Source organism: Orcinus orca, chromosome 18, assembly GCF_937001465.1.
Source record: "Orcinus orca chromosome 18, mOrcOrc1.1, whole genome shotgun sequence".
NCBI classification, from domain to species: Eukaryota; Metazoa; Chordata; class Mammalia; order Artiodactyla; family Delphinidae; genus Orcinus; species Orcinus orca.
This window is the reverse complement of record NC_064576.1, coordinates 77,488,651-77,503,613: the sequence shown is the minus strand read 5'-3', so window position 1 is coordinate 77,503,613 and position 14,963 is coordinate 77,488,651. Positions and strand designations below refer to the sequence as shown.

General features: G+C 43.3%; 1 protein-coding gene across 4 annotated transcripts in view; it reads right to left on the bottom strand.

Moving 5' to 3' along the window:
- Positions 1 to 2,464: 2,464 nt before the first annotated feature.
- The window catches only part of XPO4 (exportin 4), a 103,510-nt gene continuing 91,011 nt past the window's right edge, over positions 2,465 to 14,963 (bottom strand). For all 4 annotated transcript variants that reach the window (XM_033409356.2, XM_049701248.1, XM_049701247.1 and 1 more), the window contains 5 exons: positions 12,409 to 12,527; positions 10,912 to 11,042; positions 10,284 to 10,401; positions 9,780 to 9,872; positions 2,465 to 7,236 (listed from right to left, as the gene is read on the bottom strand). In XM_033409356.2, the coding sequence (XP_033265247.1) occupies positions 7,039 to 7,236; positions 9,780 to 9,872; positions 10,284 to 10,401; positions 10,912 to 11,042; positions 12,409 to 12,527 (659 nt within the window). In that variant the 3' untranslated portion in view covers positions 2,465 to 7,038. The remainder of the gene's footprint in view (positions 7,237 to 9,779; positions 9,873 to 10,283; positions 10,402 to 10,911; positions 11,043 to 12,408; positions 12,528 to 14,963) is intronic.

Genomic DNA, 14,963 nt, shown 5'->3' with positions numbered 1-14,963 from the left:
GGGAAATTATTTGTCCAGTAAACTGGACTTGCCAGGCAAGTTCAAATCAACCTTAATTCAGGAATTACTCCTTTTGTGTATTCAGAAGTGATTTTTGTTCGTCATGCTACTCTTCAGAAACGGGGCATAAAAGAAATGGAGATTACTCTGGAAAGACCTCTTTAGAGATGGAGCGAGACTTGGTTTTCCTCTCTAAAAATATCTAGTATAACCTATACTTACAAGAACACAGATTCAGGTTTTTCTTCCTTCTTTTAGTGGTTTGTTACCAAATTACTCAAATTAACCCAAGTATGCTGCAAAGGATAGTCCCTAGAAGTCTAGTCCCATAAGGTGCTTTGTGAAGAGGCCACCACGTAAGCAAAGTCGGATTAAGATCTTCCCCTACAGCCTCCCAACGTGCACTTGTGCAGTAAAGCATTTAACTTCACACAGTAAAGAAACTAGTTTTATTTCTCCCATTACTTGGTAACAGCTAAGTTATAAAGAATTAGTGGTGCATGAAACTTATTTGGGGAATCACTATTAGGCCTTTTTGTTGTGGGAATAATACGAGCATATTCAACAGAAACTGAAACCACTGACTTAAATAGATCAACTCTCTCATTTAGAAAAGAAGATGCAGTAAATAATACAGTTAACTCTATCATAATACCACCGGAGTGAATGACTATCAGGTGTCAGACTTTGTGTCAGGACACATTTATCTAGTGGAGCAAAATGTGTTCTTATCAATGATCTTTAAACAGAATGGAATTTATTGAGCATCTACTATTATATTTTATCCATCACTGTGCTTTCAATTTGTTCTTTGGGAATTAACAACACTTCTGGTCCTATGATAAGATGACAGACTGTGGAAATCCATGTAAACCCTAAGTAGTGTAGCTGTGAACTGAATCTAGGTCTCCCGGCCTCTAGCCTGTACTCTGCCAGTTCAAACAGCTTTACCAAATCAGTCCTCAGAAAGGACCATCCAGGGCAGTGCAGTTATGAGCTGCAAAATTGCAGCATAAGATTTGGAGCTTACTAAAAGGAATACTTGAAAACTGACCTGGCAAAGTAATCAGTAGTGAACACTATCGAAACTTAAAAACAAAACTAACTACTATGGGAATAAAAATACTTAGCACATCCCTGTTTAAACTCTCTCTGCAGGACTTCCCTGGAGGTCCAGTGGTTAAGATTCTGCGCTTCCAATGCAGGGGGTGCGGGTTCGATCCCTGGTCGGGGAACTAAGATCCCACATGCTGCGTGGCACAGCCCAAATTTTTTTTTTAATAAAAAATAAATAAATAAAAATAAACTCTCTTTGCTTCCGTTGTTTTTCATTTATCAGTTCTGGGAAGCATCAATGACTTAACCACAGTTCACTCTCTTGCTGGATAAAGGAATTTACACTGCAAGAGCGCAGCAGGATGTTGACTTACGTGCTAGAACCGACAGAGTATGCTACCATTGGGACTGTATGGAGACTCCAAGCAAAAGATTTTCTCCTTAATATCACCGAATATGCCCTTGGCTTCCATTTAGTTTTAAAAGAACTGCCATTCGAGATTACAAAGAGTGCACGATCCTATGTTTAAGAAACAAACAAAAATGTTTCACAATCTAATTAATGCACCAAAGTCATCATTCATAAACCACTCAATATAAACAGACTGTATTTTTAGAGAGCACCAATATTTTAAAGACGTCTTTTAAGAAACAATACCAGATTTTTATATCTGGGGCCTCTAAAATCATCCACAGCTCCCTCCAATGAAAGGTGATCAGCCTGGGCCTAAGGCTTCCCCCTTGAAAATGAATGAGCTCTACTTAGTTCCTAAACAGCCTAATGGTTCTTTATCCATCCTTGAAGTGGAATCAGATCTCAATATAACCTAAGAAATACCATTACAAATCAATGAACATTCCAAGCAATATAAAGTTTAAAATAAATATATTTTCAAAACGCATTTTCTTCCTTAAAAAAATTAACTTTTCACTGCATATGTTTACAAGATTTAGAATTAGGTAAAAAGGAAAGTCTGTCTGACACACAGAAGAATGGTACTTTTCCACTTTCCCTGAAAGGCCAAAAAGAATGACCCAAACTACATTTGCTACAAATATGCCCCGAATCCAATGATTTAACTAGTAACTCTGAAATTGTTTCTAAGATTGTGAGCTGAGATAAAAATAAATATGCTCAATATTACAGAATATAAACGAACGTTCGATTTTCTTTCTGAATTCTGGAGATTCTGTTAGGGTTGGGTGTTCTCCCAGAAGGTAATGCAAATCCCTATTTTACCTGTGCAGATATGTCCTCATGTTTTTTATTTAAAATGATTCTGATTGTGTAATGTCCCCAGTGTCAGTCATCCTAGGCTGGTAAATGAACTATAGCACCACTCAAAAAGTTTCATGCAACAGTCTAGCTAGACACCCATGAACAAATCACACATGGTCAAAACAAAAATGTCATAAAAATATTTAGTGAAAAGACATATTTTAACTCCCATTTATGGATTAAAAAATACAAATAAAATTTTATATTCAGCTTGTAACTGGCTCAGTACATGGCCTTATTTCCTAAAATCGTATTGTAGCATCTTTTGAAAAATTAAATGCAACTTTATACCTTTATTAATAATGTTAATAGAGGTAAATATTTAAACAGTATACTCATCCCTGGGTCTCTTAAAAAAACTGAAAAGTCAGTATAAGTTTAAAATTTTAATATTTATAAATTTAAAAAATTTTACACGTGCTGAATGGTAGCAGTGCTAACATTTTGTGACCATTAAACCAGAAACTCACTGCATGGAGCCTTTTCCTTTGTACAGAGAACCAAATCACAATACCAACCTTTGCAATCTGTCAATAATTGTATGTGGTAAAAGACACCACACCAGGTAGCCCGGGCTCAGGACACACTTGAGGTCACATCCCCGTTAGGTACATAGTGCAGATGCAGTGTTGAATGTCAGGCTAGGAAAATTAGCTGTTAGTACATTCTGACAGCTCCTAAGAGCTGAGAGGCCTAAGAAAACAGACTTAGAAGAAAAGCCAAAAACAAAATCTCTCCACTGCTGGGAAGCCCGGGACCAGGCGAAGAGCAAACCACAGAGGACGAGGGGGACAAAGATAGTTTGCAGTGTGAGCCTCGGGGGGCTAACACACGGGCCTCCCCGCCACCACGTTTCTGCCTTTACAAAGGCTTACGTGTACAGAGCTAGGGGCCAGCAACACATCACCTCATCCGTCCTCTTTAGAACAGAATGGATGCCCATTATTAAGCTTTTATCTTTACCTGAACCAAATACAGTCTTTGGCTAAATATGTCATGGGTTCCCATTATAATCAATCAGGAATACTTCACATTTCTTACATCTAAATTAAATTGTTTAAAGTTCAACGTGAACCATGGCACTCACTGCAAATTAATTTGAGCTCAGCAATATACCTAAAGCTGGACATTTTAAAATTTTAGAAAATCAATTTTTCAAGAATTCTTAGATGCAGTGTTTTCAGAATATAGTTACCAAGTCAGAGAATATCCACCTACATTTTAAAATAATTTAAAACATTATTACATCCTCAAATCAGCTATGTTGTTTTATAGAGGAATTTACAGAAAATTATAATGTTAAGAACTCATATCCAAATCAGTGCCTTATTCTCTGGTTTTGAAAAACCCCTAAGAAGTACTGAGGTTTCGAAACAGTTAATATTTTATTCAGGAGCTAACAATGATAATCATCTGTCAGAGACAGCGAACTTACTAAGGTCTAATGACAACACCTCTAATGACAGAGGTGGCAAACAGAAAGAAGTAAAATTGTAACAGACAAAAATAGTATTTTAAGGGTCCAACTGACACGGTAAATTAAGATACTCAAACTTGAAATCCTTGAAACTGACAACTTGTTCCCTTCAATACTTGAGGGGTTCATACAAGTAGTAACAGAAATGGGAAATATGGTGATAGGAAAAATACGAAGACTTGACATTTTTTGGTAGAAGAGAAAGTTCAACCAAAGACAGTAAGGGAAGTTAAATAATGCTGACTGGGGTAAGCATCACAGAGGTGTTTGGTTTTGAAATGCAAACTGTGAAAAAACAGTACTAACCATCTCCTCTGAACAGTGATGTAATATAATTAGAAACACGGTTTACAACAAAGTAAGACTAAATTCTTAAAACCAGTTTGAAAAAAATTCCAAAGCTTTTTTACATAAAAGGTCACACTGTTGAAAACTCACTGCAGTGATGGTTACATGCCACTGTCTCCCAACAGATGAAGAGACAGCAAGGACACTGTCAGATACTGTCTCAGGTGGCCTACCCCCCAGGCAGCCACCCATCCAGGATCACAAATGCAAACCAATCCTTCAAACAGAGCTACAAGAATTAGTTACAGGCGCTGCCACACAAATACAAACTGTGAAGGTACAAAGTCTGCAGAGACTGTGCCTTCAGAAATAAAAGGGCCAAGGAAAATAAAAGCAAGCAAAGACTGAACTGAAAACGGAGGTGATAGGATACTGTGTATGAATAAGAGAAAGTTTATAAAACACAGCATTATAAAAAATCAAATACTCAACAGTGTCCCTTTAACATATATAAAAAGGGGCACAAATAATGTTTTTGTTTTTAAAACTCCTTTGACAACAGTTTTAGCAGTAAAAATCAATTTACTAGAATTAAGCCAGTATTCTTGACACCCACTGGGCCAAAAGCATTAAAACAAAACGCCCCAAAACTGAAAAGCCAACAAACATAGCTGAAGACAAAACTCGACAAAATAAAACAAAAGTCCCAAACTAAACAAATATCCAATCAGGAAAACAAACTGCGAACAACTGAAAAGAGCCTGGCTGTTGCAATTAAGTGGCCTTTCCCACTACCTAAAAACGGTGGTGGCGTTTCCTTCCAGTTTGCCACTAACCAACATTCTGATGATATCTTATGTATTATTTGGTCCAATCTGAAGAAAATCTTGTTTCAATTAAAAGCGGTCTAATGAAAATGCAGGACTGTAATAAAATCTGGGCAAACAGCAAATACATCTGTCTAGATAAAAGATATTAGATACGGATGCCCTTTTTGTTTACCATGGCATTCCTTTCCTACTCATCTTTATTTTCAATAACAACTTGATTACAGTTTTGTCACAGTCAGTGGACCAATCCAGTCGGCTGCGTGTCTTGGTGCCCTTAGGCAAAGGAACAGGGACATATTTAGCTCACAACTGCTGGGCGCTAGGGAGCTGGGAAACATGAAACACCAGAAACAATGCAAACAAAGTGACTACCGCTGCCTCTGACTTCAAGTTCTTTAAGGGAAAGAAGAAGAAATCTAAGAGTAAATGCACTGTCCAAAGTATGTTTAAGAACACAATAATACGTACGCTTCAGAAAGAGTGATACTAGTTTTGCCCTAGATGTCTTTTAAGACTTTTTGCTCCACCTCGGTTATGTTCCTCAGAAAGCCGTGGCTCTAGGCTTTGCTTTCATCTGCGTCCAGCGGCGCCTGCCCAGGCTGGGTGGAATTCAGATGCTCCGTCTGCTTAACTGCAACTGCCAAGAGCACGGAGCTGCCTCACCGCTGTGCAGCCGTGCATGGGGAGGTGCATCCACTCTGTGCAGTCCAGCTGTTACCACCATATTCGGAGGTCAGCCGAGCACACGATGTTAAGGACGGGACGAGAAAGCCCGCCCCTCGGAGGCGCAGTTTCAGAACGCGCCTGTTACTGTGCTGTGTGATTCTGACACTGAAGTGGGCACAGTGTCACGTGCCCGGTGTTTATAAGTTAGCTTTCGTTTCCATAATTTAAGCTGGCACACAGAGTTAAGGGGAGCATGGCAGCAGTACAAAAATCCTGATTAGAAAAATCAAACTACAGGATCTAAAGTGAGTTTTTTAATCTCTTAAATTAAAGTTACGTGGCTCCTGTGAAATGAGTATAACACCCACTCTAGAATAACTACTGCCCTAATGTCCCAATATGTGTGAGAGTCTATATGAATCAGTAATTCACACCCTTTAAAATAGTTATTGCTTAAGCAAGCCATTCAGAGCAAATTATTAGCCATGGGCTACGTGGCTGGACAGAAGCATACTCAGAAAGTTACACTACATCTGAATGAGCCTTTCACTTCACCCATAAAACCACATAAATACACACAATCAAGAGGGCCCCACGTTCACAGCAGCTAGCACCCTAACCCGACTCTGAAGCAGCAAGACTGGATTTCTTACTAAACAAATCTGCTTTGTGTAATTCCTTCTTAAAATTAAGGCAATGAAATGGCTACAGTTCCTAAAGTTCTTCTTATGGAACAAAAATATACATGTATTTTCCTCCTCAAGTTCAGGCATCAGAGTAGGTTCACAAAACCTGCAATTACCAGGCTGCTGTGACACAAGACAGACAGGGAGAGCGTGGTAACAGGAAGCCACAAACACCTGGCGGTGCCCTTCCCCCTGCCCAGCCACCTCCCCCTCCTCAAAGGGAGGACTGGGCAAGCACACACCTCTAGACGCTTTCCGGCCTTCTGCACTGACTGAAAACGGCAGGGGTGGCAGAGGAGAGGCGCTTATCAAAACCAAGAATCCAAGGTCCAACAAACAAATGCTGACTCTGAGGGTCTGTCTACAGGTGGGCCCAGGAATCTGTCTTTTCAACCAGCTCCTCAGTGATGCAGATGAGCAGATATCCAGCTGATATCTGATAATGAAAACGCTAAACTTTGGGTAGCCACCTAATGCTTTGATAAAGAGGGAAAAGGCACTGAATACGTATTTCATGGTGCCCATATCTCTTTGCACATATGTGGAATTTCATTTTGAGAATCTGAAATCACCATTCAAAAGCTACAAGACCTACGACGGACTGAGGGTAATGCTTCCCTGCACCACACAGTGCCCTGCCAGGCTCCCAAAATCCAAACGGCCAACGAACTGACAAAAAGGACAAGACTCAAGTCAACTGTTAGCAATTCAGTGCACTTTGCAGGAAGGATCTGATTAAGCATAAAGCTCTGTTGTTTATTTTACACAAAGGAGACCACCAACATTTGCCATAAACTCTTCTAAACTCTTCAGGAAGGCCATCTTCTGCTTCCGGTCCAGCACAGGGGGCGTGCTGCTTGCAGTGAGCTTGTTGAAGGCGTCTGCTAATCTCTGGTAAATAACTGGGTCTTGCTGACTTGACAGTAATGTTTCAACCAGTTCAGAATATTCCGCCTGTTGAAGAGATAAGTACACATAAGAACACGCACCTTCCTCCAATACCACACGAAATACAAAGTAGTGGGGCTATGGGGGTCCCAAAGGCAGGGTCTGACAGCTCTTTTGAATATTTAACATTTACTAAAAGTTTACTGTCATCTAGGTACTGTTCCAAGCTTTTCCATTAGTAACTCACTGTTTTATAACAACCGTGTGAGGAAGATATCGTTTATATCCCTGTTTTACACACCAAAGTTCTTCCACACAGTGAGATCACACAACCTACCCAAGAGCACAGGCCTCTGAGCAAGAACCGGCCACGCGGCGCCAGAACCCATACGATCACCTACCTTGTCACGCTGCCTCTTCCTTCTGTGTTTTCAAAGCACTTTTTTTTTTGCATTTTACGATAGATTCTTAGTACGACAGATTTACGGTAGATTCTCAGGCCCTAAGTCTGCAAGCTGACTCTCAGATTTCCTGGAGGTTTACACAGATGTCTTGCCCACACGGCGGCAGCCACGACACGGCAGATGCGCACACGTGCAGATGGGGGCTGCATGGGAGGTGGCGAGGGGCGGAAGGGAGCGCTGTGCAGAGGGGCTCCCCGAGAAAGGGGCTCAGCGACACAGAACAGTAGGGCATGGCTGGAGTTTTCCTTGGTTTACTGCCCTGCATGTAAAGCCTTACACAGAGGAGAGGGTGTGGGGTTAAGGGGAACGGAACCAGGGCAGCTCTCAAAGCTAAGCTCTCATGAGAAAAGCAGGCCTGTCACTCTTCCTCACTAGCTTCCTGGGATGTCATGATAGACGCAAATGGGGAAACCAGATGTTAACTCCATTTGGAAAAGAGTAGTAAGGCACGCCCCCACCGCACGAGTCCAGGGGGCCACGCTAGCTGCCCTTCCCAGAGGCAGGCCTGCGCATGGGGATAAGTATAAACTCAAGTCCCCCCCACCCACCGCGCCCCCTGCCTGAGAAATGGCAGTGCCTCCAGGGCCAGCCCAGCCCCAGTCCCTGATCCCTTGTCTACAACGTGCACCCAGGTTTTTAAAAGGACATCAGAGGGGCTTTCCTGGTGGCGCAGTGGTTGAGAGTCCGCCTGCCGATGCAGGGGACACGGGTTCGTGCCCCGGTCCGGGAAGATCCCACATGCCGCGGAGCGGCTGGGCCCGTGAGCCATGGCCGCTGAGCCTGCGCGTCCGGAGCCTGTGCTCCGCAACGGGAAAGGCCACAACAGTGAGAGGTCCGCGTACCGCAAAAAAAAAAAAAAAAAAGACATCAGAACGCAACGGCTTATGTATGCAGAGCAAGGAGGTCCACCCCCAAGAAGGGCACCATCCGCAGAAGGCAGTATCCAGGGCAGAGGCAAGAGATGAGCCCAGAGCCGCCCCACCTGGGGCGCAGGTGCTGCAGGAAGGGGGTCTTTAAGTAGCATGCAAGACTCCTCAAAATCCTCCCTTTTTAAAAGAAGGGAAATAAAATCAAACCCTGCGTACCAGTCACAGCAAATGCTACAGCCTCTATACTGAAGGAAAAAAAAAAAAAAAGCTGCTCTGGCCGATGACTTGGTCACGCTGGGTTGTGTGCCTGTGCGTGGGGAGGAGGGGTGGGGGTACAGACTGGAAACCGAGGCAGCTGAGGACCCGACACGGCTCTTCTCGCACACCTGATGGGCACCCTCCACAGGGACAGGGAGGGACAGGCAAGCCAGCCTAACTCTCCTTCTGCTATAGCCCCCGTCACGGAGTGCTGCAGAGGCTCTCCAGGCTCCAACCAACCACAGTTTTCCAGACTGCGCTACGAAATAACACACTGCGGCTTTCCATGCTTTCTGAAGGCAGACTCGTCGGGGTCCCCAGGTTTATCCATCTTGATTCCTTGCAAAGCTGTGAGTTCCTCAAGGACAGAGACTGTGTCTCCATTACTTTGTCCTGAGTCCTGGTTCCCAGCACAGCTGTGTAAGGACAAGCTTTAGGGCAGCGATCGACATAAAGGACGGTTCATAACAGTGGAGAAGGGAAAGTAGTTGCTATTAACAGCTTGTCAGATAAACACAAAATTAAAAGTTAGAGCTATTGAGAGTGTGAAGAAATACAGCCTTGGACTTCCCTGGTGGTGCAGTGGTTAAGAATCCGCCTGCCAATGCAGGGGACACGGGTTCGAGCCCTGGTCTGGGAAGATCCCACATGCCGCAGAGCAACTAAGCCCATGCGTCACAACTACTGAGCCTGCGATCTAGAGCCTGCGAGCCACAACTACTGAAGCTTGCGCGCCTAGAGCCCGTGCTCTGCAACAAGAGAAGCCACCGCAGTGAGAAGCCCACGCACCGCAACGAAGAGTAGCCCCCCGCTCGCCGCAACTAGAGGAAGCCTGCGCGCAGCAATGAAGACCCAACACAGCCAAAAATAAATAAAAAAGAAAAGAAATACAGCCTCACTGAATGGTGTGGAAGCACCAAGGCACAGACCCTCTGAGGACTGAGGGACAAACGGCCCATCTGTCTGAAAATCCCCTCACTACACAGAGCGAGGGGCCCGGGGGAGGCGCGTCCAGTACCTGATGCAAGCACACCAGCGTGTAGAACGCCTCGCCAGCCGCGGTGGTCATTTCTGTGTTGTGCTTTTGCAAAACCAGCATATCAAACACCAGCTGAAAGTACACAGTAACACCTCTCAATAAAGACACATGATGACCATATAACCCTCCAGCCGCTCCCCATTGCGAAAGGGAAAAAGAAGGACAAAGAGGTTATTCTTCTTTATTAAACAAATCTGAAAAGTAAAGAAAATGGTTTTTAAAAAATCCAAGGATAACATGAAGATGTTATTGCTTGCTGTGGTGTATGAAATAATCAAATTATCAAATTCCATGTTATATTCACCACGTAAAATTTCAGGAACACAAAATAACCGTGGAGGATAACGTATCCAAGAAAGCTGATCTCCAAAAACTGCAGTGAACAGAAAGGCATGATCTCCTCGTGGATGAAGGTGCTGCCCCCTGGAGGGAAGACCCCCCCCCCCGCCCTCCCCGGGCAATGACTGCACCCAAACATCTCACCTTGAGGAAGTGCCGTGTTGCCAGGAAAAGTGGTGAGTCTGTCTCCTGTGCTTTTGCACACTGTTCAGCTAACGGGGTCAAAGCTTCCAGGCACAGCTGGCAAACCTCCGAACTCATTCTGATCACGAAGGTCAAAGAACAAACTAGAGATACTTGACTTACAGAAGATAAACAATTAAAGCTATTATCCAATGGATGGCTGTTTCTAGAAGGTGAGTACGTCGGTGAGTCTTTACTGAGCTAGGTGAGGACAGGAGAGTCCCAGTGTTTCCAAGATTATCCGTATGTGTCTGGGGCCCAGGACTGGAGCTTTGTGTGTGTTCTGACTGTGATGCACACAACCAAGTGGCAAAGATCAGAGACGCGGCAACAGGATGTGGCACTACTACCTGGGCTCCATGAGACAGTGACTTTGGGGCCCGGGGCCGAATGCCTCTGGGTCTGTGAAAGGAGGACGAGGGGGCAGGTTAATGAAAGAAACACAGAAGTAGGGCAGCTATAGGCATGACTGCTTTTTAAAGAAATAAGACTGAACCACAAAAGAAAAACTACAAATTTTGAAAACTTTTCTTCTAGCAACCTCTTTTTCCCTAGTGACAAGTGATCACGATGTTCACTCAAAGGATATGACGTCATTCCTAGTTCCAACGAGTACATCAGACTTTTAAAAAGATCTTCAGGAAGCTGTGGTATTTTTTCAGGAAAAATCTCACAGATAAATGTGATTAATTTGTAGTATTGATTACAAAGGGTTGGAAACTGAAAAAGAAATATTAAATATTTAGATGTTTAATGATATCTAACTTGTTTTCATTAATGGAATAAAGTAATAACCATCAAGCTTCTAAGTATAATGATTTGTTTAAAACATATACAGGATACAGAAAACATAAAGACCTAATTAAATGTAAAAGTGAGTTACAAAAACGGGAACACTTTAGTAACTAATATGAAAGTAACACGTAGCAGAAACAGTCATCTTCTGGATAGTTACCAAAGCCATAGCCAATTCCAGATATTCTTTGTTTACCTTGGAAAAGTGAACAAAGCAGCCAAATCTCAAATGACTAAATGGCCTGTGAATAAAAGCATTTGCATTCAAGCATGTGGAAAAATACAAGAACGTAATACAAACTGTTAAAATCAGGATTAGAACAGAGTATTCAGCCTTGCACACTTCCAACATCTATTTACTGGTTGCACAGTCCTGGAGAACTGAGGTAAAAAGCAGGTAATCTACAGCTAACCTCATTTAAGAAAATACACATCTAAATGTCTAATGGTTTATTTGATGAATAAACACCAAAAAACCAAAGAACCCGAAAAGCAAATCAATACACAGAGCTTCCTAAACTTCCCACCCTGCTGGCTGCTTTCCGCAGAGACACTTCTCCAGGAGGGACAAGCCTACAGTCACAGCCGCGCGCTGGGAACCTAACAGCTCTCACTCTGACCCTCAACTGCACAGGCCCCTCCCAGCCCTGCTTCCTCCCCAGGCCCCTCCCTCTGCCCCTCTATTTTGTCCACCTCACTCTTCCTCTCCAACCTCCCACCTCCTGACAACGCAGAAGACACCCTCCCTCGATGTTACTCAGAGTGGGAGAAAGGTCAGCCTCATCACCACCACACCCTTGACATCAACCAGTGAGAGAAACCAAGGCCCAGTACAGTCAGAACGTATGGAACTTGACCAGCTGTGTGAGCCCTGGTTTCTTACCATTCCACTTCTCCACGGAGCGGCTGAGAAATGCCTTCTGTTGCCCAAACCCTCAGCCTGAGAATGATGTTGGGAAAGCACCAGAGAAATACACTACACATGAAACTTCCTGTATTTGCTGAACGACAAATGACGAGGGAATCAAAACCGCGAACATCGGCACTTGGGTTCTAGAAGAACCAGCCTTTCCCTGACACTGAGGGATCAGTGAGTACAGGGCTCCAAGGAAGGCATGGGTGTGAAGGACACAGGACAGCCACACAAACACTTTATTTCCACACACACTTAACAGATCAGTAGGTACTGGCCCTCTTAATTAAATCGGACGTGTATTCGTGCCTGAAATATCTTGAACCTTCGAGTTCAAGCATATGCGGTTTTAACGTTCACATTCCTTTCTTCACTTACCTTCAAGAGGTCCTGTGACATCAAGGGCAGAATCAGGTTCACTCCATATAACACAACATCGGCTGCCGACACAGATCTGTTTGCTGCTGGCCCAGGCTCCTGACCCCTAAACACTTCATCTATAAAGTGAGAACAACGCAGTCTTACAGCTGTAACATCAATAAACCTACGAAGGTGGGTATGTTCTCCTGCATGAAAGTGAAAGCGGAGTCAAGCCCCCAAGACGAAATAAATCTACAAGAGGATAATACACCCTTTTGTGTTGTCCTGTTTAGGGTCTGAATACTGGACGCAGATATTGTGTTTACATTATCATTCTATGACGATGAAAGTAAAGCTAACGCTTAATCAATGTTTTTTGAAAAGTAAAATTGACCCCACTGACACATTGGTCATACTATGAGTTAAATAATTTCCACAGTACTATTCACTTTTCTCCTAGGTGTGTGGGATTTTTCTAAGCTGGAAAGGAATGGGGGGAGATATAGGAATTAAATATTGCATAAAAAAAGAAAGTTTTTTTTAAAAAGCTACTAATATGACAAAGGATTATTACCCTTAATCCATAAAGGAGGCATATAAATTACTCAGAATCTTAAAACCTTAACAGATAAAGGACCAAAATCCACAAACAAACACCTAACAAAACCATAAGCCCAATGAAAAAAAACAAGTTCAATCCAATCATTAAGCAAGCAATACAAAGTTTTTGAAGGTACTACTTCTGATTCATTAGATTACAAGTGACTTCTGAATGATAACATGTAAATGGTGGTGAGGATACAGTGTGATAGTTACCCTCAAAAGCAATATAATAAGAAACTTTTGAGCGCTGTATATAGTAAGGATATAAACATAAATTTAGACAGTGATTCATCCACAGAAGTAATTAGTTTATCACTGTAACAGCAAAGTTGTAAATACTCCAGATGTCCTGTATTACAAAAACAGGGTTAGGTTCCAAAATGTGGATTACCACGCAGCCATCAAAAAGTCATGAAAAATTTTAATGACAAGGAAGAGGCTAATGATACATTAATGAAAAAGACAGAATATAAAATTATATTTGGAGCATAATCACAAAAAAATTATACAAAATAACCAAAAGGGAAATTAACAAAATGCAATTACTCTGGATTATGTCAAAGCATGGGTGATTTTTCTGTCCCTGTACTTCAAGTGTTTTCTATTATGAGCGTATTTACTTTCAGAACAAGGGGGAAAAAAAGGACAAAATGTGGTAAAAAAGCACTTCTACTTAAAAACCACGTTTTCAGCCTAATTCTGTACTTTTCTCCAAGAGCCTCAGTTCCAGCTGCAAGAATCCCATTTTCCAAAGCCGGGCATGGTGAGCCTGGATCCACCCAGTAGGAAGCCTGGGCCTGCTGGGCCAGGGCCATGGCAGGCTGGCCACCGCCGCTGGGTCTGCTCGAGAGACGGCTCCTGGCCTGGGTTGTGGGACTCAGCTCTGCAGCCACGGGCTCTGCCAGGGGCTCAAGAATGTCGTGCAGAGGCTCATTTTCAGTTATGCTTTTATATCTCACCTGGTATGTTAATTTTATTCCATAATATTTAAAATATTTTCTCTTATCTCACCTATTATCTGTATTTTATTTTTTTAATAATTACTTAAAAATATTCTCTCCCTTTTTACCATCTGTTTTATCTGTTGCTTGATCATTTCCTATTTTAATTGTCTTCATTTTCTTTTTTCTAGACCTCAACCCTATCCACCTTATTCTATTCTTTTTACCCTTATTTTGTACTTTCAATCCTGAGCATTTTGGCCTCAATTTCTTTTCTAACATTGTATTACGATTTCAATCCTTCTGCTTTTTTCTTTTGAAAACCTGCCTGTCCACACTTACCCATACTGTTTACTCCACAGCTCACTCCCAGGGGAGCCTGAGAGGGCTTCTGTCCCCTCCAGATGCCCTTCATACAAAGCTCTCCCATCCCTCTCAGTACCAGTTCTTAACTGAGTCAGTTCATCAGGGTACAGGGCTCTTATCCTGGTCCTTACACCCCTGGGAAGTCTACAAATCAACTAACACGGCATGTGAACCTCAGTGGGCCATGTAACATACACCCTTCAAGGCAAAGGCTCAGAATAACTTGAGGCCTCAGAGGCACATCTGATCTAGAAAAGGTGAAGCAACCCCGGCCTGAAGGAATCAAAGTCTGGGACCGACATGCGCACGAGTGGCTGGGCCTGGAAACAGCGGCAGCGGACGCCCTTCACCTGGTGCCCTGTCAGCCGCTCAGGGCAGTAAAGCTCCTGGGCTGAAGCTGACGGTACGTGGCACAGGGCAGCTCTGCCAGAAACCTCTGCTGAGTGAACCGGTGGAGGGAACAGAGAAGAACACGTCCAGTGTCAGGTGTGCTGAGCGCAGGGGGCAAGAAGGGGTCGGAGGAAGGAGGGGCAGCAGCACCCGCTGCCTGCGGGCAGCTCAGCCCGGGGAGGAGACGTGGACAGCACATCTTCCCCGTGGAGCTGGAGGCCCCTGTGTCCTGAGGCAAGACAGGCGGTGGGCAAGAGGTGCTGAAGGAGAGCT